The sequence below is a fragment of the Delphinus delphis genome, chromosome 5 (assembly GCF_949987515.2).
Source record: "Delphinus delphis chromosome 5, mDelDel1.2, whole genome shotgun sequence".
Classification (NCBI taxonomy): domain Eukaryota; kingdom Metazoa; phylum Chordata; class Mammalia; order Artiodactyla; family Delphinidae; genus Delphinus; species Delphinus delphis.
This window is the reverse complement of record NC_082687.1, coordinates 113,714,870-113,740,185: the sequence shown is the minus strand read 5'-3', so window position 1 is coordinate 113,740,185 and position 25,316 is coordinate 113,714,870. Positions and strand designations below refer to the sequence as shown.

At 37.6% G+C, this 25,316-nt stretch overlaps 1 protein-coding gene across 2 annotated transcripts in view; it reads left to right on the top strand.

Moving 5' to 3' along the window:
* Nucleotides 1–25,316, top strand: part of LOC132425574 (bifunctional heparan sulfate N-deacetylase/N-sulfotransferase 4) — a 244,608-nt gene that overhangs the window by 172,286 nt on the left and 47,006 nt on the right. For both annotated transcript variants that reach the window (XM_060011843.1, XM_060011842.1), the window contains exon 6: nucleotides 18,545–18,727. In XM_060011843.1, coding sequence (XP_059867826.1) covers nucleotides 18,545–18,727 — 183 coding nt within the window. The remainder of the gene's footprint in view (nucleotides 1–18,544; nucleotides 18,728–25,316) is intronic.

Here is a 25,316-nt window from a genome sequence, read left to right as displayed (position 1 = left end):
CTCTTAAAAAGCACCTACATAGGCCTATCTGACAGATAATATCACATACTCACTAAAATGCATAACTCTCTCTTATCTTTTCTGGTTTTCTAAGTCCTCCTGTGAGTTCCTTTGTTTGTAAGGTGTTCATAAGTCTAAGCCCTCTGTACTCACATAAAAATATTCAAAACTTCTGTTTGTTATTTGCCAACAAGCAGGCAGGAGATACAGAGATATGGAAGATCCAGAGCCATGTAAGCTGCTGACTTTCTCTTTCCATCTTTCATCACGTGTTTCTCATTCTCTCATTGAATGAAGCCTCAGATGGTATCTAAGAGTAAGAGAAATCAATTTTTCCCATCAAAAAATGATTAGTTCTGGGCTTCCCTGGTGGCGCAGTGGTTGAGAGTCTGCCTGCCGATGCAGGGGACATGAGTTTGTGCCCCGGTCCGGGAAGATCCCACATGCCGCAGAGCGGCTAGGCCCGTGAGCCATGGCTGCGGAGCCTGCGCGTCCGGAGCCTGTGGTCCACAATGGGAGAGGCCACAGCAGTGAGAGGCCTGCGTACCACAAAAAAAAAAAAAAAAAAAAAAAAAATTAGTTCTACCAAAAAATACATGGTAATTAGCAAAACCATAAACTGTAAACAAAAATGTAAGAGGTTTATAATACTTTAAAAATTAGACAATACTCAATAGTGTACAACCCGCTCCCTTGTTTAGGTTCACAGCCTAATTGCTCATGTCACAGATATTTCTCTTCACCAAGAATCGGCAATGTGAAATCTTCACACAAGGTGGAAAATAACTTACAGGAAAACAGTAAACAGCTACAAGAAAGTGTTTTCTGCATCCAACCAAAGAGTTGCCCAGTGAATCCAAGGACTTGTCTCTACGTTCTAAAGAATTTGATGGACATTCAGTTCCTTGTTCAATTCCAGGAATGAAGTAGGGATGCTGCATGGACCAATACTTCTCTACTACATAAGACAGTGAAACAAGCCCCCAATGTTATATGCCACCCAAGCCTTCACTTATCACCCCATAAATATCTTTCTCAGCACTGGTTGATTCAATGATCTCTTTCATCTGGCCTCAGGCTTTCCTAAGCTACATCCCACTGTCTATCTACATAAATCCTCTACTCGTACTAAAATGGTGTGCTCATTAGTTTGCTGGGGACGCCATAACAAAATACCACAGACCAGGTGGCTTAAACAGCAATTACTTTCTCACAGCTCTGGAGACGAAGTCCATGATCCTGAGGCCTCTCTCCTTGGCTCTCAGATGGCCACTTTCTTGCCATGTCCTCACATGGTCTTTTCTCTGTGCTCATACATCCTTGGTATCACTTTCTTCTTTTTATAATGTCACCAGCTAGATTGGATCAGGGCCCATACTAAAGGCCACATTTTAGCGTAATCACTTCTTTAAAGTTTATATCTCCAAATAGTCACATTCTGACATATTGGGGGTTAGTGCTTCAATGACTAAATTTTAAGGGAACATCATCAGTTCATAAAACTTGCCATTCTCCAGTGTGCCTTACAGGTCCCATTTTCATACTTTCCTTCCTATCCAAAGTGGAATAATACCAAACACTTTCTTCTAGAGATAGTCAAAATATACTTATATTCAAAGTATAATTGAAGTTCCTTTTATTTTGTGAATTCTTCCTGGACTGTTCCAATACACTGAAGACCTCCTCTCTGTTTTCAAAGCAAATGCTATCTGTTGTGTTCATCCAACAGCCTTATAACATGTTTGCATTGCTTGTTTTCATAATTTTTACCTTTCTCTGTTGAGATTTTCACTGGAATATATATACATATATATATATATATATATATATATATATTTTTTTTTTTTTTTTTTTTTTTTTTTTTTTGCGGTACGCGGGCCTCTCACTGTTGTGGCCTCTCCCGTTGCGGAGCACAGGCTCCGGACGCGCAGGCTTCGCAGCCATGGCTCACGGACCTAGCCGCTCCGTGGCATGTGGGATCTTCCCAGAATGGGGCACGAACCCGTGTCCCCTGCATCAGCAGGCGGACTCTCAACCACTGTGCCACCAGGGAAGCCCCCACTGGATTATATTTTGTTTCTACATAATAATTGTCAATGGTTCCAGGTAAGTATAACTCCATAAAACTAGGACAAATGCTGAAATTGTTCAATACTTTCTTTTTACATCTGTTTTTCCCTATTAAATGGTGATATCATGAAAATATTAGTATTATATTTAATAATAATTTTATTAAGAGCACAAAGAGATTTTCAAATTGCATGAGTACTTGAAGAATTTAAAAGGTTGTTTTTTCTTTAATTTGAATATTTTAAGTAGCCATATATTGATCAAGCAGTCTTTCACTTCTCTCTTCATGACTTTCTAAATTTCAATATGGATGTTTAAAGGAAAAAATATTTGGGGTTCACTTTTTAGAAAAGTCAATGGAAATTTCATTTTACTTGTAAAAATATTACACAGTTGCTTAGTGTGCCTCACAGATCCCATTACTGAAATTTAGAAATTCATGAGGAGATAAGTGAAAGATTGTTTGATCACTATATGGTGGCTTAAAATATTTAAATTAAAGGAAAATCAACTTTTCAAATTTGCAAGCACTCATTCAATTTGAAAACTGTCTCTTTATGCTCTTGATTTATAAATTTGTATAGCCAAAAAAGAAATTGTACTGCATTTTATTTATTTTTTTGTTTGCATTTTATTTTTTTTAAGTATTTTTATGACTTTAAACTCATTTTCTGTAGAATAGTTATTAGTTTTATTAATTAATATAAATGTATGTTTTAATAAATGATAAATTTTAAAATACTAACAACTGGTTAATGAAACCATGCTTCAAATGAGTGGTCTATGAAATATATAACTTTTGATGCCCTGCTTTTAGCCATTTATATATTTGTTGAGTACCTTTTTCAAAGTTTAAAAGACTGTCAACACATGACCTAAATTCAATTCACAGATATGTTTTGTTTGGGAGGAAGATTGTTCACCATTACTTCAAAATGGAAATGTATTAGCAAAGTTTATACGAAACCCTGAAAAGAAGCATGGCCATCTACTGGAGAGTAGAGAGAAAAGCATGGGCTTGCTAGGTCAATACTGACACCACCACCCCTGATTGTCTTGAATGTGAATTTGAGCTTTCTATCGTGTGCATCTTGTTTTTGTTTTGCTTTCTTAAATTTATAAATCCAAACTATTGTATTATACTTTAACTGCTGGCCCCTACATTCATATGAGCGTGTGGTTCCTGTTCTGTCTTATGCCAGGAACTACGCAGAGTCCAAGATAAAGAAATGTATAAAATTTTTCCCTGCTCCAGATATGCTCACAATCCGGTGGAAAAAATAATTAATTAATTAAAATATAATAAACAAGCATATAAAGCCATATTCAAAATGCTATGGGAACACAGAAGAGAGAAAACATTTCATTCACATGTTGCCTCTTTGTCCTTTCATAGAAGAAATATTACAAAGACAACATTTAACTCTTATGTCAGATGTGCTGAAGTAAAAACACACTTGTATTGTATATCAATACAAGTACCAAATTAAAGCACAGGAACAATTTTCAGGCACATAAATTACTTTGTTTCAGGAGCAAAAGGGTCATGCATATGAAAAGTGTTGAATTCTGAGACAATTTGTCATTATTAAAATTAGTGCTCTGTCAGTCCAAAATCTCTGTTTCAGCAATCCTTTTGTGTTACTGCAGCTGCTTGTTGAGTTACCAGATCCAAGTGCTCCAGGAGATCCAACAGCAGTGAATGGACTATACTTTTTAATCTGTAATAGCAGATTGTGATCTGTAATGGTAGACTGTCAGGAGATGATACATGTTAAACACTCAAATCTCAAAGAACTGCTGTGACAGATAACCAAGGATGGAGCTGTTTTGGTACTGAGGAATGCACAATTGACAGGAATGTTTTTGTTCACAAGGCTATTCATGTATTTAAAAATATAGCCTTCTGGCATGCAGATCAGATTTTGACAGTTTGGAAATTATAGGACATTTTGCTAGTTCAATAAAAAGACTGAGGCCAGCAAAACCCATAATTATATCAGCATACAATATAAAGCAGAAAATAGGAAAATGGTAGACAGAAGTTTAAAAAATGGTGAAATGAAAAGATAATTTTTTCTTCATATCTGACCATTGCAAAACCATAAAGGTCACAAGTCACTGAGGTGACTGTCACACAGTAGGGTCATTTTAGCCGCCTGGGTCACTTTAATCAAAATTTCAGTACCCCTATTTTAAATATGTATTTTGATATTATTTGTCAATCATGATGTTACAATAGAGGAGTTATTCTAATATTCTTCGTTTAGCGTTAGGTGGAACACCATTCATATCCTTTACATGACTTCTTTACTAAAAGGCAACAAAGAAAAAAAAAAACCAAACCACAGATACTTTTAAATGAGAAACAATACCTCTTAAAAGTTAATTCAGGGATTCCCTGGTGGCGCAGTGGTTGAGAGTCCGCCTGCCGATGCAGGGGACACGGGTTTGTGCCCCGGTCCGGGAAGATCCCACATGCCGCGGAGCGGCTGGGCCCGTGAGCCATGGCCACTGAGCCTGCGTGTTTGTCCGGAGCCTGTGCTCCGTAACGGGAGAGGCCACAACAGTGAGAGGCCCGCGTACCGCAAAAAAAAAAAGAAAAAATTAATTCAAATCAATATTATACATGGATATTGATTTAACCCATGTTAAAGCAAGTTTTAACGTAGATATAAGCATTACCTATGTTAAAGTGTTTAGATAAAATAATTTTAAAGGTACCATATCACTGTGAGCTATTAAAGAACTATTATTGGAAAACATATGATTGTATAATAAGATTATTATATAAGAACTCTACATGTGCTACATTGAACCTTGCTTCCTGCAGGGTAGGGGATTCAATAAGACTATCTTAACCAGAATCCATAACTCTCTGGCCACTTTTAGTTATAAGAACATTATAAATGTTTTAAGTTGAAAGTTGTGATTTTAAACCCAAAGATTTTTCCTTCTCCCAATGTTGACTGTGTCTGCTTGTCTCCCCAGTAGCTTGGAGCTTGTGTAGGTGTGCACACAAGTCTACATATGGATGTGCAAGTGAATATGTCTGAGCGCATATGTGCATGAGTGTACCTGCACATGTGTGTGTGTGAAGAGTATATGTGTGAGTGTGCAAAGTCTGGTGTCTGTTCTTGGCAATGTATGTACTCTTTATTCATGAAATCCTTCTTGTTCTGGAGCCAACTTTTCTAAAATAAAAATAGGTACTCTAGCTTTCTTTGTTTTATGTCAGCATGACATATTTTTCTCCATCCTTCTACTTTTAACCTGGTTGAGTCATATTTAAAGTGGGTTTCTTGTAGACAACATATAGAGTCTTGTTTTTTTAATCCATTCTTATCATCTCTAATTGTTGGATTTAGAACATTTACAATTAATGGGATTATTGATAGTTGGATTAGTATCTACCATGTTATAACTGTTTTCTATTTGTTGCATTTGCTCTTGCCCCCCTTTCTTTTTTGGTCTTTGCTGGTTTTAATTGAACTTTTTTTTTTTTTTTTTTTTTGCGGTACGCGGGCCTCTCACTGTTGTGGCCTCTCCCGTTGCGGAGCACAGGCTCCAGACGCGCAGGCTCAGCGGCCATGGCTCACGGGCCCAGCCACTCCAAGGCATGTGGGATCTTCCTGGACCGGGGCACGAACCCGCGTCTCCTGCATCGGCAGGAGGACTCTCAACCACTGCGCCACCAGGAAGCCCTAATTGAACATTTTAAATGACTCCATTTTATTTCCTCTTTTAGCATGTCTATTATACTTCTTTTAAAAAGATTTTTAGTGGTGGCCCTAGAGTTTGCAATATACATTTTTAACTAACTTGTGATTATTTTCAAATAACACTGTACTGTTTCATATGCAGTGCAGGTACCTGTACCAGAGTATTCAGAATTCTTCCTTCCCATTCCTTATGACATTGTGTATCTATAAACTGAGTAGTTTAAAGTATAAAAATAACTTTAAAAGATTGAAAATATTGTTAATTTACAGAAAATACTTTGAGATAATTTCAATCTCTGTCTGCCAGTCATTACTAAGAAACCCCTTGTCCCACTTCTCTTCCATTCCATTACTTTGGCAAATCCCCAATTCTGGAAGAGTTCAACTGTCTGCCCCCTTCAGATCTATAGCTGGCTTCTAACTGACAAAATACTGGAGAATATCATACAGTTTGGAGTCTCTGTAAATGTATGTGGTATCAACAGACCCCTCAGAGCAGCCATAGCAAGAGCCTGTGCTTCCCTTTTGAACTTTCTGTCTGGTTCTCTACAGCCACTGTTTTAGAGCTTTTGTTTCTCAATCTTTTCTTCTATTCATTCCTCTATTGTTTCCTATTTTGGTAAAATTGTTCCAGTTACCTAAGCCAGAAAATTGAGTGTCATCTTTGATCGCTTCTTTTTTTCACTTTTCACATATGATCAAACACAGATCATTAGAGATTCATTATTTTTTCCATCTTTATAGAGATATAATTGACATATTGTGTAAGTTTAAGATGTACAACAAGGTGATTTGATACACATACATCACAAAATGATTACCACTGTAAGGTTAGTTAACATCTCCATCACCTCACATAATTATCATTGTGTGTGTGTGTGTGTGCGCGTGCGCGTGTGAGTGCGTGTGTGTGTGCGGTGAGAACAATTACGATTTGCTCTCTTGGCAACTTTAGAGTATATAATAGAGTATATGATACGGTATTGTTAGCTATAATCACTATGCTGTCCGTTAGATCCTCAGAACTTATTCCTCTTATAGCTGGAAGTTTGTATCCTTTGACCAACATCTCCCCATTTCTCTCACCTCAGAGCCCCTGGTAACCACCATTTTACTCTCTGTGACTATGAGTTTGACTTTTTTAGATTTTTTTAGATTCCACATATAAGTGATATCATATAGTATTTGTCTTTCTCTGTTTACCTTATTTCACTTAGCAGAATGCCCATGAAGTCCATCCATTGTTTTAAATTGCAGGATTTCCTCCTTTCTCATGGCTGAATAATATCCCATGACCTCCATGTCTTTGGGGTCAGTTACTGGAAGATTACTGTGATCCTTTGGTGTTTCCTTGATTTTTCATGTTCTTTGAAGTCTTGCATCTCCACCTTCACATTTGAAGTAGTAATCACCTCCTCCAGTCTTCAGTAACTGACTTTGGGAGAGAAATACCTTCCTTCAGCCCTGCTAGAGATTCTGAGGTTTTCTCAGTCCTTCTTAAATACACTTTCTCCACACTTCTTCTCTCTTTTGAGAGAGCTCTTAATTGTATGCCTTCTCTTGATCCTGTAACGTACCAGCATGGCTTCTGACAGTCTCCCTTTTGCTTTCCCAGGGGTGGAGCTAAAGCTGAAATTTGTAGTCTCTTAATAGGCCACCAAGTCTGCCTGGTTCCCTGCACACGTTCATTAGTTGTCTGCCGAGGCTCTTGCTGCCCTTGGAGCGTGCACTGAGAGCCGGCCACAGGGTAGAAGTGTGTGGGGGTGAGGTGTGCAGGGCTCTGGGGTTTCCTGTAGGCCATTTGGGGGAATCTGCAGACAGGCATGCCCAGAGGCTCCTGGGTGGGCTTCCTGATGGAGTCTGAGAAGCAGTTAGTAGGACCCACAACCTTTGAATCCCTCTGAGAGTCTTATCTGCTGCTCTCCCAGCCTCTTCCCACCTCCCAGTCACACAGCTCATGACTCAGCATGCTGGATGGAGTGAGAGACGCGTAGCCCTCTTTGGCAGCACCCTGCATAGCTGAGGAAGCTGGGTGCTCCTTCACGAGTGTTCACTTTCCCCCTCAGGAGAAATCATGGGTTGAGAAAATGTCTCTTGGCCCTGAACTATGCTGTCTTGGGGGAAAGATGATGTGAGGTAAACTCAAACTCTTCCCCTTACCCTCTCCAATGCATCCAAACTCATATTTTTTTTTCTCTCTAACGGTGATGTGCTGGAAATTCTCCACTGGAATCTGGACTTCCACAAGGGGTCTCTCATCAACGGGTGATTGTCTAAGACAGTGTTCTCCAGGGACCCCTGGACCGAATCCAAGAGGGGCCAGACTCAGTTCATAGGCCACTGCAGGGACCACAGCTGGGACTGAGGTCTGTATGCCTATTACTGTCCCCCCACCAACACACACACACACACACACACGAGGGATAGACTCCTTCTAGGTCCCTTGGCATGTGATGCTGGATCCCACAGCTCTCTCAAAGGCACTTTGGTCCATGGATGTATGCCAGACTGTTATTGTTTGAAGGAAAGACACAAATAAGGGGCATCTTATTCCGCCACATTGCTGACATCACTGCTGGAGATTGATTAGCTTAATATCACTCAAATCTATTTAATTTCTCTCCTTTCCCATGGCCACTGGCCAGGTCATCATTATCTCCCAATCATATGCCTAGAAAAACCTCCTAAATGACTCCTGACCTCCAATCTTCACCCTTTTTCATAAGGCACTCAGGATATATTTCCTAAAATGCATATCTGACTATCTCTCACCCCTACGCAAAATCTGTCAGTGTTTCTCCATTGTTCTTAGGGTTAAAGCCCAAGCCCTTCAAGAATTTAAAAGATTGATATGACCGGTCTTTTCTTTTCTCTTGCTACCTTACCCCCTTACCCCCCATGGACTACATTGCATTTTTAGTTTCTGGAATGTAAACTTTCACCAACTGCCTTTCACATACACAGTTCCTTCTTCTAACACATGACCTCAGCCTCATGTCACCCACTTCTACTCCAACCTATCCTCTCACCTGAAGTGTCCCTAACTCATCACTTTTCAGATCTTAGCTCCAAGGTTCTTTTTTTTTTTTTTTTTCAAGAAGCCTTCCGCAAGTCTTAGATCAATGCCCAACTGCCTGCATCTGTGTGATGTCGTAGAGCAGGGAATTTCCACTTCACATTGTATTATAATCTGCTATGTTCTTTTCTATATCAACACTTAATCCTAGACTCCTTTAGGCAAAAACTATTCATAATGTATTCACAATTATGTCTCCAGTTCCTAATAGACTGGCACTTAGTAGGCATTTAATAAATATTTGTCAATTGGTTGATTGTTTGAATAAATAAAAATTACTTTTTTTCCCCCTGAAAACTGTTGAACTCTGAGGCTGTTACTGCAGCTTACACCAATCACTAATGGACATGTTTTCTCTACCCAGGGGCTGAACTGCCTGTGATTATTCGCGGGGTTATGAATTTGCACTTCAATGACTTTTATGTGGCATCACTGCAACATGGTTGGAAAGGAGATTTCTTTTCTTGAAAAGAGAGTAGTGCTAAGTAGCTCAGATGGAAAGCAGCTTTGGTAGTTTGTCTTTGTGTAAAATGGTAGATCTTTGTCCAAAATCAGGGCATTCTAAAAGGCAGTTACTGTCACATCTAAAACCTCAGTTCTGACTTGACTATTAAAGCAGGACAAAACACAAATATATGCAATAACAATGTGGTTGTGAGCATGTGTTGCCTTTTAATGACTTAGGCCTCTATTAATGTACAAGAAAAATGGAGAGTTAAGCTCCTACTCACTGAAATAGAGCAGGAGCCTTCTGTTCTCCGTTAGAACAGCTGCCCTATTTCCGGCTGCTTTGACGAAATCACTGCCCAACTTCTTTATTCAGGAGGATCAGTGTTTACACTCTAGTTGGTCTTGAATCAAAACAGTCCTGATTTGTTAATAATTCACTAACCAAATATTATGACTGAAAAACTGGGACACTGGTAAATAATCAGATGCAGAATGGAACTTCTGTTGCATTTAGTCTGATAATGGAAATGGAAAACACAAATAAAAAAAATGTAATTTAGCAGTTCATTGTATCCTGTTAAATGCCAGCTGTTTTCAGGGATTGAGGATAGAATGTTTTGGTTTTCCCCTCACATCTTTAGAATATGGGAATAATTGGAAAGCAATTAAGTTATTTCACATTTTCTACTAGCAAAAGAAGGGTATGGTACCAAGGATTCATTTGTTTATTCAATAAATATTTGTTGTGCGCCTAGTATTGCCAAACTTCTTACAAACCCTGAGGATATAGCAGCAGTAGAGTGTGAGACACAGGGAGCTTACATTCTAACATGGGAGTGTGGAAACAATAAATAACCAAACAAATGCATAATATGGCAAGCGGTGAGTGCCTTTAAGGGCAGGGGAGAGGGCTGGAGTTGCTCTTTGATTTGGGGTGCATGGGGTAAAGCAAAGCAGACAGCAGCTCATGGCACTACCACCCTTGAGTCCTGTCTCTAAAATCTCCTCATGGCACTTTTTGAAATGAAACAAAGGATTCTATTTAACAATCTCCTCCTATACTGATTTTTAACTGCAGCTGTCAGAGGTGATTCTGGGGGATAAAACTTGCATTTATTAAGAAATTACATGAAGACTACAAAAGAGCTTCATATATTAGGTATCAAACTTAGTGATTTTTACTCTGGTGTAAATATACCCAACATTTTCTGTTTTGACTAAAAATCACAGTAATTATCATAAGCACCACATATGCAGTTACTTCAGCGGAACAAAGAAACACCGACTTTGCTTCCAAAAGATATTATTGTCGCTGAGATATATATCAACTGATTTAAAATTATATTTGATATGTTAACTACTCCATAGTTACCTTAATTGAATGTGCATAATGATGATAAATTTTATACAATGTTTTTCATTTTACAAAATATTTTGGAATTCCCCAACTCATTGGAGCATCACATAGAACTGTAAAATAAGGTATTGTTTCCATTTACAGTAGGAAAGTCAGAGATTCAGAGAATTAATTGATATGGTAAGACAGAGACAGTCCTCAAACCCAGACATTCTGGTTCCAAATTTCACATTGCTACTGTCCCACCGTGTGCAAACCAAACCAATGTGAATTATAACAGCAACCCAAAGTCCTTTCTCTATATTTTCTGACTCATGCGATAGAGACTCCCAGGATAATATTTTAATTACTAACTCTTTTGTTTTTTAAACTGTTTGATTAGCATTATTTTCTTCATTAAACCTGCTCCAAATTAAAAACAAAGGTTTAGTTTGGTTTATGAGAAAAGGTTTAGTTTGGGGTTTTTTTGTTTGTGTTTTTTTACACACCCAAGAAAAGTCTTCCTTTTAATAGTCAAGGGTGTGGGGTATTAAAACATCAACTAAGAATAGTAATTAATTATAAATGCCTGTGGTGATGCACATCTTACATGAAACCACATTGAAAGTCACGTGGAGCAAGAGAGCTCCCTCTGCTTAGTGGTTTCACTTAAGTTTCCTGAGTGGTTGAATCAATAGATTCAGTAGAGTTCAGTTTACTCAGTAGAGAGTTAAAGCCATGAACTAAATCATTCCTACTTTTTTCCTGTCCATGTGCCCTACAGATGGTGAGATATGTTTGATTTTGGAGCTATTCTTTGCTTCTCTTTCTTCCTTTTGTTCTCTTCCTTCCTGCCCACCTGCCTTCTTCCCTCCCTCCATGCTTCCCTCCCTTCCTTCTTTCCTTCTTTCTTTCCATTCTTTATTCCTTTCTTCTTCTCCTCTTTTTCTTTCTCCTTCTAAGAGTAGTTCTTAGAGGGATGTATCTTGAAGGGTCTGTTAAAATCAAACATGTTTCTTTAAGATTGGAAGGTTGGAGTTACTTTTAATTTCTATAACACATTTATATTAAGAAATATGCTAGGGCTTCCCTGGTGGCACAGTGGTTGAGAGTCCGCCTGCTGATGCAGGGGACACGGGTTTGTGCCCAGGTTCGGGAAGATCCCACATGCCGCGGAGCGGCTGGGCCTGTGGGCCATGGCCACTGAGCCTGGCTCCGCAACGGGAGAGGCCACAGCAGTGAGAGGCCCACGTACTGCAAAAAAAAAAAAAATAATAAGAAATATGCTAATCTTTGCAAATGAAATAACCATTTCTCTCTTCAGTGTGAATTATCTTGAAATGTTCAGAGTCAATAATCAGTTGAAACGTATGTATGTAGAAATATAAATATTGAAATATTGACTTTTATTTCTTATACTTCTAAAAAATTTTAATACATAAGTGAAATTTTATGTTGGATCAATTCTAGGAAAAGTACACAAAGAAATATTAGTTTTAACCTAATATTGTTACAAATAAAATCTACCAGGTAATTAAAATAATAGAAGGAGGAAAAGCAGAAAATAGAAGTTGGATGAACTTGCGGCCAAAGTCTCTGGCAGAACACTGGCTGTGAGAGAGCACGGGTTCTGACCCCGCATGCCCAACTTTGAGCACTGGTTCTGAACCCGCATGCCCAACTTTGAGCACTGGTTCTGAACCCGCATGCCCAACTTTGAGCACTGGTTCTGAACCCGCATGCCCAACTTTGAGCACTGGTTCTGAACCCGCATGCCCAACTTTGAGCACTGGTTCTGAACCCGCATGCCCAACTTTGAGCACTGGTTCTGAACTCGCATGCCCAACTTTGAGCACTGGTTCTGAACCCGCATGCCCAACTTTGAGCACTGGTTCTGAACTCGCATGCCCAACTTTGAGCACTGGTTCTGAACCCGCATGCCCAACTTTGAGCACTGATTTGCTAGGATTTCCTCTGTAGTCTCAGAAAGATCACTTAAACCCTTTGATCTTAATTTCCTTTTCTTTAAAAATTAGGATGAGTTCTTAGTACCTAATCAATACAACAAAAATGAACATAAAATCCCATGGCAAAGTTATTAAATAAATTCACATTTAGATTCAACAACATCATGTGTTTAAAAAAGATCAGTCATTGACCAATCATTCAATATATGATACATTTTTTAAAAATAAACTTGTATATCTCAATAGTGAATTCCAGTCTAATGATGGGTTTTAGATTGAGTGGCAGAGTAATATAATTATATCAGGTTTGGGCAAATATTCCTTACTTTTGGCATCTGAGGACATAGATGTATGCATATACCAACTTATTAGTTGCCCAGGACCAAAAAGTAGTGCTGGGGGGCCTCTAATTATTTCACAACAATTACGTCATTGGTGTTTAAATCTGGAAATGTACCGGCGGCATACAAATTGGTAATGTTAAGCATGATCCGACTCTTAGTATCTTTTGTCTGGTTCCAGCCCATATTCAGAAAAAATGAAGACATAAAATTGCCTTTTATAGGAAAAATATGAGTAGATTCCAAAGCACATAAGATGAGCCATCAAAGATGCCTTCCCCTTTTTTCTATCTATCTTCACATTTTATGAGAACTAAAAGCCTAATCAATAATTTAACAAACTAATGGACATATTTTTAGACACAATGGACTCTTTCTGAAAAGCAGTACACTGACAGGGCCACAGAGGCAAAAATGGAAACTAACTGCTAATATTTAATGTTTGTCTTGAAAAGTTCCGTGCTGTGTCATGAGCACAGGGCAAGCTGCCTTAAAACAGAGTACATCTCTTCTTTCTCTGCAGAGCTATTGTTTCTGTATTTGTTATAATAATGTGTTTTTCCTATGAGCTATGTATCCAACAACTCTGTAAATGATATCATTTTTAGAGGCACTATAAGACACAGAACTGATATCCAAATATTTAATGTGTACTTTAAATAAGAATGCATGCTCTAAAAAGATTTTAAATTCTAATTTAAGATACTATACTTGATATTCTGGTTATGGATATTAATATCCATACAATTTACAATGACATTGTGCTTGCCATATAAGTAGGAAAAGCCAGAAAATTATTCTGGTATTGGCAGTCTGAAAATATTTTAGCTCAACTTAGAGAGGGTTGATGCTTCATTTTCTGGATAAAATAAAGCCTTTGTTTTTTATTTTATTTTTCCCTTTTTCCTTTATCCTTTCTACTTAGTAAGAGAGGCAAAGTAAAATGCTATACAAAACAATTGTATGACTTGCAGCTAAAGACTCAGAAGAACAGCCACTTGCCCACATTTACATAATATTGATACTATCCTGTTTGTCTCTACAACAGGCAGTGCTTTTACCCACATTTAAAGATTATCCTTAGAGGTCCATTATTTTTATGCAATTCCCTATTATCAAGATTTGTACATCACTTTATTTAAAACCTCCTTTTTCGTTGGACTCTAGACACATCATTAAATGGATTTATTCCACAGGTAAATGATCTTCCTAAATTTAGTGCATGCATATTGCATCTGACATTGAGAAATGCTGTTATATATTTTTAATGAATAATTAGACTATGAGAGTGCCTTCAAGATTGGTTTTTAATTTTTACAACAGGTAAAAGGTAGAACGTAGATTTGTTTCTTGTTCGGTTATAATGGAGTTGAGAGTGTTGAGAGTTGAGGAAGGGGCATATGTAGCAGCGTCAATGACAAGGTGGGGGGCAGCCCAGAGGCCAGCTTGGTGATAGAAGCCCGACCTCGGTGACCCCTCTGGAAGGCCTGCTGCAGGTGGCCTGCTGACATTAGCATTTTATATCTTATTCTTAAACTCATCCATCGAACACGGTGTCATTGCCCATGTTTATCATGTGAGAAGTAAACTGCTGCTTGTCTGAATCCATGCAGATGTCTGAGCTGCAATATTTCAAGGTACAGTGGGTTTGCATCTGCAAACCATTTGCACCAATGTAGCACAGTCATACCTTTTCTAGATGATGCTTTGGGGAGTACTGAGCCAGAATAGTCTTACTGTATCCTTAAGGAAATAACAATCAAAATAAATAAATATATAATAGCACAGAATAAGTGGAGGGACATACACTGTCATATAAAAAATAATAGCAATATACTATGTGAGAAATTATTTGCAAATATTTCATACTGCATTTCTTTCCACTTCCCTTATTTATGCTTCAAACCTCATACATTCTTAATTTGTCTTATTCTTCCTACACTCTCTGAACAGGTTTTGCTTTTCCTTTTTATAAACAAGCCATGTGGCCAGAAATACTAAAACTAAAATGTTCTGTCTGCACAATAGCTGCTTTTAGCAAGTCAGATATGCACAGTTAAGCTGTGCTTGCAGAATCTTTCTTCTGAAAGTGCAGTCAATTGACCATGTACCAGCACGAATGTATTTCTAACCAGTAAAGCATGTACACATGCTACCCTGTACACAGTGATTTCAACTGTTGTGGCCAGGGTGCTCATCTTTTTTCTTGGCAAAGGAACATTTAAATGCAGAAGCATGCCTCAGCTTAGAACCATGTAACATCTCCAGACCCTGCTTTCTTCCAAAGGTGGATTTTCCGTTTGCCCTGCATCAGTGTTACACTTCCTTCAGAAAGCAAGGCTTGTTCTCCTAAAGAGATTCTGGATAAATGACTTAGAATTAGTGGCCGCAAAATCATTTAGAAGCATTACGGCAACACCCTAACAAAATGGTATACATCTGCCCATGATATAAAAATAATTTTTACAGTATTCTTCAAGTAGTATTTTTATTTACAATTTTGGCAAATTTTAGACACTTACAGGTGCCTTAAAATTCCGTATTAAAATAACAGTGCTAGAGGGCAGGTGGCAGATTTCTAGGACGTTATTGTATTTCTTCAGGCATTCAAGCGCTAGCCGGGTTTTTCAGTCCCAAGAAACTATAATTATCATGGAGAACACTGCTTATACTGTCTTATTTCTTAATTACAGTAGCAACATGAGATAAATGCATACTTATTGGGATCAAATGCATATTATTTTGTGGTGATTACAAAGACGTTCTCATGACAATGATTGCAATTATATGGTCATCAAGTACTGATACTATGTTATGTTTTAAAAACTCTATAATTAAAGTCCTGCCAAGAGGGCACTTCCTATTTGAAAAAAAGAAAAAGAGCTTAAGAGTGAGGGAGAGTTTGGCCAATGTAAAAATCAGTGACGTAGTTACCCTGAGTCTGTTCAAGTGATTCCACATGAATCTTAAGATCATTTTATCAACTAACATTTGAGGGCTTTAATTTAAATTTCTATCCAAGCAAGCTATGTAAAGAATATTCTTTAAAATAGCTTTTCTCTTTTTTTGACCTTCAGAATAAAAAGCTTTGAATATACCCTGGGGGGGGGTGGAAATGGACTGGAAATATGATAGGAGTGATACTGCCTTCAAAGATAAATTTGCAGTCTGTCAGTAAAATTCTTTTCAAATATTATAAATCGTTGTCTGAAAAGTTTTCATGTAAGATTCCAAAAATAATTTATGTTCTGTCATTCTGATTTTTTAAAAAAAGACTTTAAGTTGCCAAGATAATACTTACATAAATTTTCCACTTTCTTCTATAAATAGATACTCTTTGTCTTTTATTTTCAAAACGGCAAATGGAAAACAATGATGGATGTCAAACTCTATACATAAAACTATTTGGGTGAAGGTTTCAGATATATCATGTGTCAGATTTGCCTAGCTTTTAAATTCTGCTCTGCCATTGACTAGATGTGAGACTTGAACAAATTATTTCACTGTGCCTCAGTTTCTTCATCTGTAGAAGGGGACAATAACTGTACCTACCTTATAAGACTGTTGTGAGGACTTAATCATTCCATACAAGTAAAGGGCTTAGATTTATGCCTAGCACATAGTAAGCTCTATATACTTTTTAGGTGATATTTACAGGGAATAGGCCAAGTTCTCCCACTCTCTTCCCCACCTTCAACCTTGGTGAGGAGTATCTTTAATCATCTTAATGGGCTTTCCTCAGAGGATCCTTTTCAGCATTCTAGTAAAGGGCATTCCATGAACCTGATACCTTTGACTTACACTACCTTATCAGAATGTTGTTTTTTTAATTCTTATGCAAACTAATGCTCTATTATTTTTTTCTTCTAGTTTTATTGAGATATAATTGACATACAGCAGTGTATAAGTTTAAGGTGTGATTTGACTTAACAGACATTATGAAATGATGACCACAATAAGTTTAGTGACCATCCATCATTTTATATAGATACAGAATTAAAGAAATTAGAGGGCTTCCGTGGTGGCGCAGTGGTTGAGAGTCCGCCTGCCGGTGCAGGGGACACGGGTTTGTGCCCCGGTCCGGGAAGATCCCACATGCCGCGGAGCGGCTGGGCCCGTGAGCCGTGGCCATTAAGCCTGCGCTTCCGGAGCCTGTGCTCCGCAACGGGAGAGGCCACCACAGTGAGAGGCCCGCGTACCACAAAAAAAAAGAAAGAAAGAAAAAGAAAAAACGAAATTAGCAAAGAAATATTTTCTCCTTATGATGAGAACTTAGGATTTCCTCTCTTACCAACTTTCATATATAACATAGAGCAGTGTTCGTTATCTTTATCATATTGTGCATCACATCCCTCATAGTTATTTAGCTTGGAACTGGAAGGTTGTACCTTTGGACTACCTTCATCCAATTCCCCCTCCCCCAGTAACCACTACCTGCCACCGGCTCTGGTAGCCACAGATCTGATCTCTTTTTCTATGAGTTTGTATATTTGTTTGTTTGTTTGTTTTTGAGGTATAATTGGCCTACCACACTATATTAGTTCCTGGTTCACAATATATTGATTCATTATTTCTATACATTTAAAAATGACCACCATGATAAGTCTAGTTACCATCTATCACCATACAAAAATATTAAATATTTATTGACTGTATTCCCCACACTGTACGTTTCATACTCATGAGTCATTAGACCATACACACACAAAAAAAGCAAACACGTTTTCTTGAGTTTGATTTCATTTCAACCTGTATACATATCTATACCAAAAAAGGTCTGGAACAGTTTTTTAAATTTTATAACTGGTCTAATTCTGGTTCTTCTCTAGGTTGGGAGTTATTGGATTATTGGATTTGATAGTTTTGATTCCACAATGGGGGGAAAAACTGATATGTAAAGTAATACCATACTTTTAATGGGCAGTGAGGGGATGCCAATCCCAATTTCAATTTTTATTTTAAGAGTGAGCTTAAGAGTGACTTTGAAATAGAAATCAAATGTGTGGCTTTCTACCTGTATTAGTCTTTGCAAGCTGCCATAATAAGACACCACAGACCGGGTGGTTTAAACAACGGACATTTATTTTCTCACAGTTCTGGAGGCTAGAAGTCCGTGATCGAGGTGCCAGAAAATTCAGTTTCTGGTGAGACTTCTCTTCCTGACTTAAAGACAGCCGCCCTCTGGCTGTGTTCCCAATTGGCCTCTTCTCTGTGCATTGCAGGGGGGAGGGATAGAGAAAGAAAGAGACAGGGAGAGAGAGAAAGAGAGAGGGAGGGAACGCACTGTGGTGTCTTTTTATAAGGGCATCAGACCTATCAGATTAGGGTCCCACCCTTATGACTTCATTTAAGCTTAAGTACCTCCTTAAAGAACCTATCTTTGAATACAGTCACATTGGGACATACAGTTTCAACATATGAATGTGGGTGCAGTGTACACAATTCCATCCATAACACCCCACCTGAAATGATAATGTACTTCTCATGAAATTCAGCGTTTAGGTGAGGTACTTCCTAGGGCTTCTATGCCACTTTTGAGCATATGCATATGATATTTATGGTCATTTTTATTTATTTTTCAGATCAGCATTTTCATGACCCATTTGTCAAACTATGGGAATGACCGCCTCGGGCTGTACACCTTTGTGAACTTGGCCAACTTCGCGCAGAGCTGGACCAACCTGAAATTGCAAACTCTGCCTCCAGTGCAACTAGCCCACAAGTACTTTGAGCTCTTCCCTGAGCAGAAAGACCCTCTCTGGCAGGTAACACTGCACATTCTCACCTGGGCTGAAAGAAAAGAAACTAGCAATTTGTGAGTGCCGAGTTTGTGTTAGGAACTCTGCTGGAGATACTAAAACTGTCATTTAATGCAAACTTCTTTTTTATCCAATAGTTTCATTCTCTTCAATAATATTTTTTATTTGTTTTATGGATTAAGTGTTCGTATTTTGGATTTGTTTTTCTGGGATTTTGTTAGTTGGTCAGTCAGTTTGGAAGTTTTGCGTTGAGGATGTTGTTTTATTGTTGGTTTTTTCTCAGAGCTAATCACTTTGGCTTGCATTTAGCGTGGGCACTAACTAGCAGTAAAATGGTTAGGCATTGGGTATCTAGGAAGATAGAAACAAAGGACCACAATAATCTAAGAGCATAGAATTAGACCCTGATGTGTGTGTGTACAACACAGATAGTCTAAATAAAAAAGGGAAAAGCAATTTTTACTTCATGCTCATACAGATTCTATCTTTAAGATGTCTTTGTGCATTTTTTTTAATCTAATCTTTTGCTAGGATCATATCTATTAATAAAGAAGGAATTGTCAGTTTTAGGATTGCTTTTATGAATAATTCAACTTTATGTGGGAGCTACTGAGCCTCAGTGCATGAAAATGTAAACGAGCTGCTTCTTACCATTTATCTAGGAAAATGCCACCTTCCACTTTCTCGGTTCTTTATGCATCAGATTACATTGACCCACACAATCAATAAGCTAGCTGCAGAGAGCAGATCATATGGTCTCCTGCTAAGTAGTGAGTAGAGGGCTAGCATCCTCATTAATGAGAAATCACTGCAAAACAGACTTTTTACCATCCTATCTCCCTCTCCTGTGTTTCTATTCCATAATTCATGTTACATGCCCCTTTGTGTCTATATGGTCAGGAATTCATCCACTGTATGTTTATTGAGCATCTACTATGTATAAGGCAAGGCTAGTTGCTCTTGAGAATGCAAAGAAAAACAAAATGCAATATTTTCTCTCAAAGTCAGCAGAACATTTCCTTGTTATTCTTATTCACTGCTATATATTTCAAAATGTGTTTTAAAACTGCTACAGTAAGTCATACTTTATTTTGATGATTTATTCAGCAGCTTGACCAGCTATATGTTTGGTGTATATATTAAGTAGACGAATAAATAGATAAAGACATAGTTCTTGTAGTGTATATAGTCACACCACGTAGATGTTGAATTTCATAAAGGCAAAGCTTTGTCTCCCATAAGTGGCAGTTACTCAGAAGTGCTCACATACTTATAAAATTGATAAATCATTGACAGTAAATCAGTTCTTTTTTCACACGTTTATTTATAAGATATCTATAATTCATGGTTACAGTAACAATAAAAAGTAAGCAACTTAACAAATATGGCAGACAGATGATCTAAAAAATGAGTCAATGGCCCCAAGCTCTACTCTTTCTTTTCCTTCATAAAAAAAAAAAAAAAAAATGTTTTTTTATGAAGAATTTGTATTTCTCAATATTGTGTGAGTTTTTATAAGTAAAGAATTGTATTTATTGATACTTTTGGTATCAGTGACACTGTTCATCTTGTTAGGGAATGAATATAATCAAAGACATGCCAACTCCAATAAGGTTTGGTTAATATGATTATTTTATTTTATTTTACCTTATTTGTTTTTTATTCATTTTTATTGGAGTATAGTTGCTTTACAATGTTGTGTTAGTTTCTTGCTGTAAAGCAAAGTGAATCAGTCATACATATACATATATCCCCTCTTTTTAGATTTCCTTCCCATTTAGGTCACCACAGAGCATTGAGTAGAGTTCCCTGTGCTGTACAGTAGGTTCTCATTATGATGATTTTAAATACGATGATCGAATGCTTGTTAAATATGAAATACTGTGCTAGTTGATTGGAGGTATAAATGAAAATTAGAATGAGAAAGTAGAATTATTCCTTGAGAACTACGTCACTTTGGAAGACATGAGAACATATACATACACAAACAAAACATTTGTGAGTGTGACTTTTAATTTTGAATAGCATCATAGAGGTAAATTCCTAGGGAGTTCTTAATAAGTGATACAATTAATCAGAAGAGGCTTCAGAGAGTTCACAGATTTTTGTTATTGTTGTCATATATATGTCTATTATCAAAACAGCTTATTATAAGAGTATTTAAGTAACACTCAAGAGTAAATGTTTACTAAAAGACTCCTGTTTTATCACATGAATTATATCCTTTATATGGTTTCTCTTTTTAAATTTATTCATTTTATTTATTCTTTTTTTTTTCTTTCTTTTTGGCTGTGTTGTGTCTTTGTTGTGGTGCGTGGGCTTCTCACTGTGGAGGCTTCTCTCGTTGCGGAGCATGGGCTCTAGGCACGTGGGCTTCAGTAGTTGTGACACGTGTGCTCAGTAGCTGTGGTGCACAGGCTTAGTTGCTCCACAGCATGTGGGATCTTCCCAGACCAGGGCTCGAACCCGTGTCCCCCGCATTGGCAGGCAGATTCTTAACCGCTGCGCCACCAGGGAAGCCCTATATGGTTTCTTTTGACTGAAAAATAAAGTTGCAAACATTTCCCATTAACAAAAGTGCCATATATTCTCAAATATATTTAAGAAAGAAAACAAGGAATAGAAAGCAAAATAGTGGTTAAGTTGAACAGGGAATTATTCACATACATGAGATTTTGAGAACAGTAGACTTACTGAAACAAATCTGATAAACTTTGCCAGTCATAAAGGGTGTTAGAAAACTGCAAATGATCAGGTAAAGATAAAGTGCATAATACTTTTGAGTTCCTTTCCCTGGTGGTTTTCTCCTCTTCTCATATTTGTATTTCTAACATCAAGTAAAACAGCTAAAGGCGTTATCATCATGTCCTTTATACAACATGAATTTAATTTTACAAAAAACATTTCAGCATAACCAACACTAATTAAATGTTTTTTGTTTTTGAGGGTTTTTTTGCGGTACGCGGGCCTCTCACTGTTGTGGCCTCTCCCGTTGCGGAGCACAGGCTCCAGACGCGCAGGCTCAGCGGCCACGGCTCACAGGCCCAGCCGCTCCGCGGCATGTGGGATCTTCCCGGACCGGGGCACGAACCCATGTCTTCTGCACCGGCAGGTGGACTCTTAACCACTGCGCCACCAGGGAAGCCCTAATTAAATGTTTTTTAGTCCATTCATCACAACCCTACAGAGTTAGGATCGATTAATATTATGTCACTGCCATTGCTATACATTCTCTAAATTAAATGTCACAGGTACTTTTTTGTATTTATAAACATACCTTTTTATTTAGTGCATTTCACTTTTAAAAAGTTATCTTTCCTTAGATTTTCAATTCACACTTTTTTATTACCACAAATAAAAAGAAAACATGCAAAATGATAATCTTAACATCTATTTAATTCCCTTTGGTTCCTTATGTAAATTTTCATTAGCACCAACTACCATATATGTGAAAACTGCTTTGTCACCTAATTAAAAAGTGCAATATGAATATCTGTCAATGGACAGCATGGTAAGTACAATGCAGAATGTATGTGTGCCCTTCACTGGAAGTGGAGTCTTTCGGAGTTGTTTACTATGAGAATATGTGCTGAGGACACACACGGAACTCTATCCCTAGAGTATATCCTCCTCAGTATAGTCCCTGGTGTGTAAGATTCTTAAAATTATACTCATGGGTTTCTGTTAATTCATGTCCCTTTTTGTTTGGGTAGAATAATCACTACAAAGCATAAAAGAATAAGGTTTCCTCTTTTTTTTTTTTTTAACCTCTTATTATAGAAACCAAAACCACAACATGGAGGCAGTTGGAAGGTCAGATTCTTGCACATTCACTAATCAATGCTTTTAAGCTCTCAAGCTGTCAGGTTAGCTCAGTCTCAATCTTCAGTCAGTCACTCCAGAGTCTCACTATCAATAAACATGCCAAGCGTGATGTGGTTTCCTGCTTGCCTGTGTGACCAAGACTATGGTCAAAGAGCTGCAGTTTCAAAAAAAAAAAAGAGCTTCAGTTTCTCTCTTTCCAGGCCAGTGTCTCCAGGATTAAAGAAGTAGGGAAGTAAAGCCACAGTGTGCTGACCTTAGGGAGTTAGTACCTTAGTTGATTGTAGCCGTGAAATCATCCAACTCCAGCTTAGAAACGATGAGATTTGAACATCTGTGACATAAACATATCACAGGGTCTAGTGACATACACATTGTAGATTCTATTAGTTTGTGTCTATTGAAGGAATGCTGATGCAGAGAATTACAGATTGTAAGAGCAGGAGAAGTTAGGGACATCTAGCCCAACTTACTCATTTTAGACACTTAAGGAGGTGAAATGTCTTGTTCTAAGTCACGTGGCTTATTAGGGACAAGTCAGGACTAAAGTTCAAGTTGCCTTACTTCTAAGCCAGTGTAGTCCCAACCATACCAAGATGATAGTTTTACATTTAGAAAAATAAATCTACTTCTACCATCGACTATCTGTGTAGAATGAAATATCAGGAATACCTTGTGACCTCTGAAGAATCTGATGGGGTATTCAGTGTGAGTTTTTGCAACCTATGCTTCTGAAGTACCTACATAATAAAAAGAAAGGTCTTTGCCTTCGTGTAATTTACAAACCATAATAGCATCTGGTTATGTGAACAAAATGACATCAAAAATTTGTCTTCAAATTTTTTCCTCTCTTTTCCACTCTATACCTATTTATCACTCTATTATTGCACTTACCTTATGGTATTGCAAACACTTGTGCTTGTCATACACCAGCTCATGCAGTCCTTAAGGAGTGAGACTGTGTTTATTCATTCGTGTTTGTAACCTAGAACCTAGCGTAGAACTTACTGAGGTTTTGTCATGGAAAAACTACTTGCAGGTAGCTCATAAAATAAAATAAAATTAAATTAAATTAAATTAAATGTAAATTGTTATAATACTTTCATACTTTATGAATCAAAATCATCATAAAATAAGTATATTTGAACCCCTAATCCAAGTATAACAATAAAAAACTGAATTTTTTGTGTGTGCCCTACAGAAATGCCTGATAACTTTAATTTCATACTAAAAATGTCATACTATGAGTGAATACATTATATGAGACCAACCTATTAATAAGAGTTTAAAAATATAGTTTCTTTCATTGAGTTGGTTATCCAGATTCCCTGACAGGATATTCTTATAACAGTAAGTAATAATATAAGGTATTGTATGCGAGAGTGTGCAGTTATCTGTTTGAAGATACCCAGAGCTACAGAGTAAACTTGTCACCTTCTCCTGGGGTCAGTTTTGCTTTTGAGACTATTTCATTGGAAAATACAAATAGTATACATTTATTGAAATAAAGGTGGTGTAATATGGTGAAGAATGCATAGGGGTTTAGGATAAATCAGAGGTAGTCTGTGCTTAAAGCAACTCTCGTGGCATTATTACCCCGGATCCACACATGAACCACAGGTCCCTTTTACCCTCTTCCACCCCCAGAGGTTGGCATTTATGTGCCTCTGTAATCAGAGTACTTTGGTAGAAAAGTCTGAGTATGAATCAGACTATCAAGTGCTACAGGAGTTCTGTGGAGAGAGCATTCATTACGGATCAGTGCACGCAGAAAGGAAGGGCGTTTCCAAGGAGCTGAAGGACTCCCTAGCTTACATGGTGTACAGGTAGAGTCGAGTCTCTGTAAGGATGGTGTGTGTCTCAGAGTTTCTCCATATGGATTTGCTGATTGAAGCACTGAGAATACACATCCGTAACCTATTAAAATTCCTCATCAGTGTCCGTGGATTGTATTAAGCTTAAATGACATTGAGAGACAAAAAAACTGAAAGTCACCAGCTTGTATAATGCAGATTTGGAAAAGGATTTTGTTTAAAGACATGTACACGCCAAAATTAATAAGCAGAAGAAAATTTAACCCAACACATCCAGATAGTAGGAAGCAGAAGAATTTAAAAAGAAAAACAAAAACATCTTTCGTAGCATTCTTCATTAAACAGTGAGGTCAGAACAGCAGAAAGTAAGCAGGGGGGATAGAGAGAAAACCAGTAACCTGGGAATGTTTCTAATTAACAAAATAATCCTTCTACCATGAGCACTGGGCATTTTTAATGTTTCAGCTATTAAGGTCTAGAGATCGCCTCGTTATCTGGAAAAGGCACATGACTTGAGAGGGGATAATCAGTCTAACTGATAATTCCATGGTGTTCTTCTCAGGGAAGGATGTGTAGAAGCAGTGAGCAGAGCAGATTCTTAGTAGAGAAAAGGCAGGTAGGTTGGAATAACCAGATCTAATGAGAACCAAAGTTATCTTCATATCTTCTATAAAAATATGAACTTCAGGATAAGGTCAGTAGTGTGATTTTTTTTATGTGTTTTTAGCTTGATTATGAATTTGTAATTTTTACTCAAGAGGGAGAATCTGAGTGCTCATACCCTTCTACGTAACATGATGTCATCAGAATTTACTGCCCTTTCTAAGTCTGGTTCATAACCTCAGGGAATCTCCTGTCCATTTTGCTGATGTCTACTTAAAAGTAAATCTGCCTCACCTCATCATATATTCCACGTACAGAAACCACTTGCGTCCCCTTTACCTGTGTGAGAGCTAGTT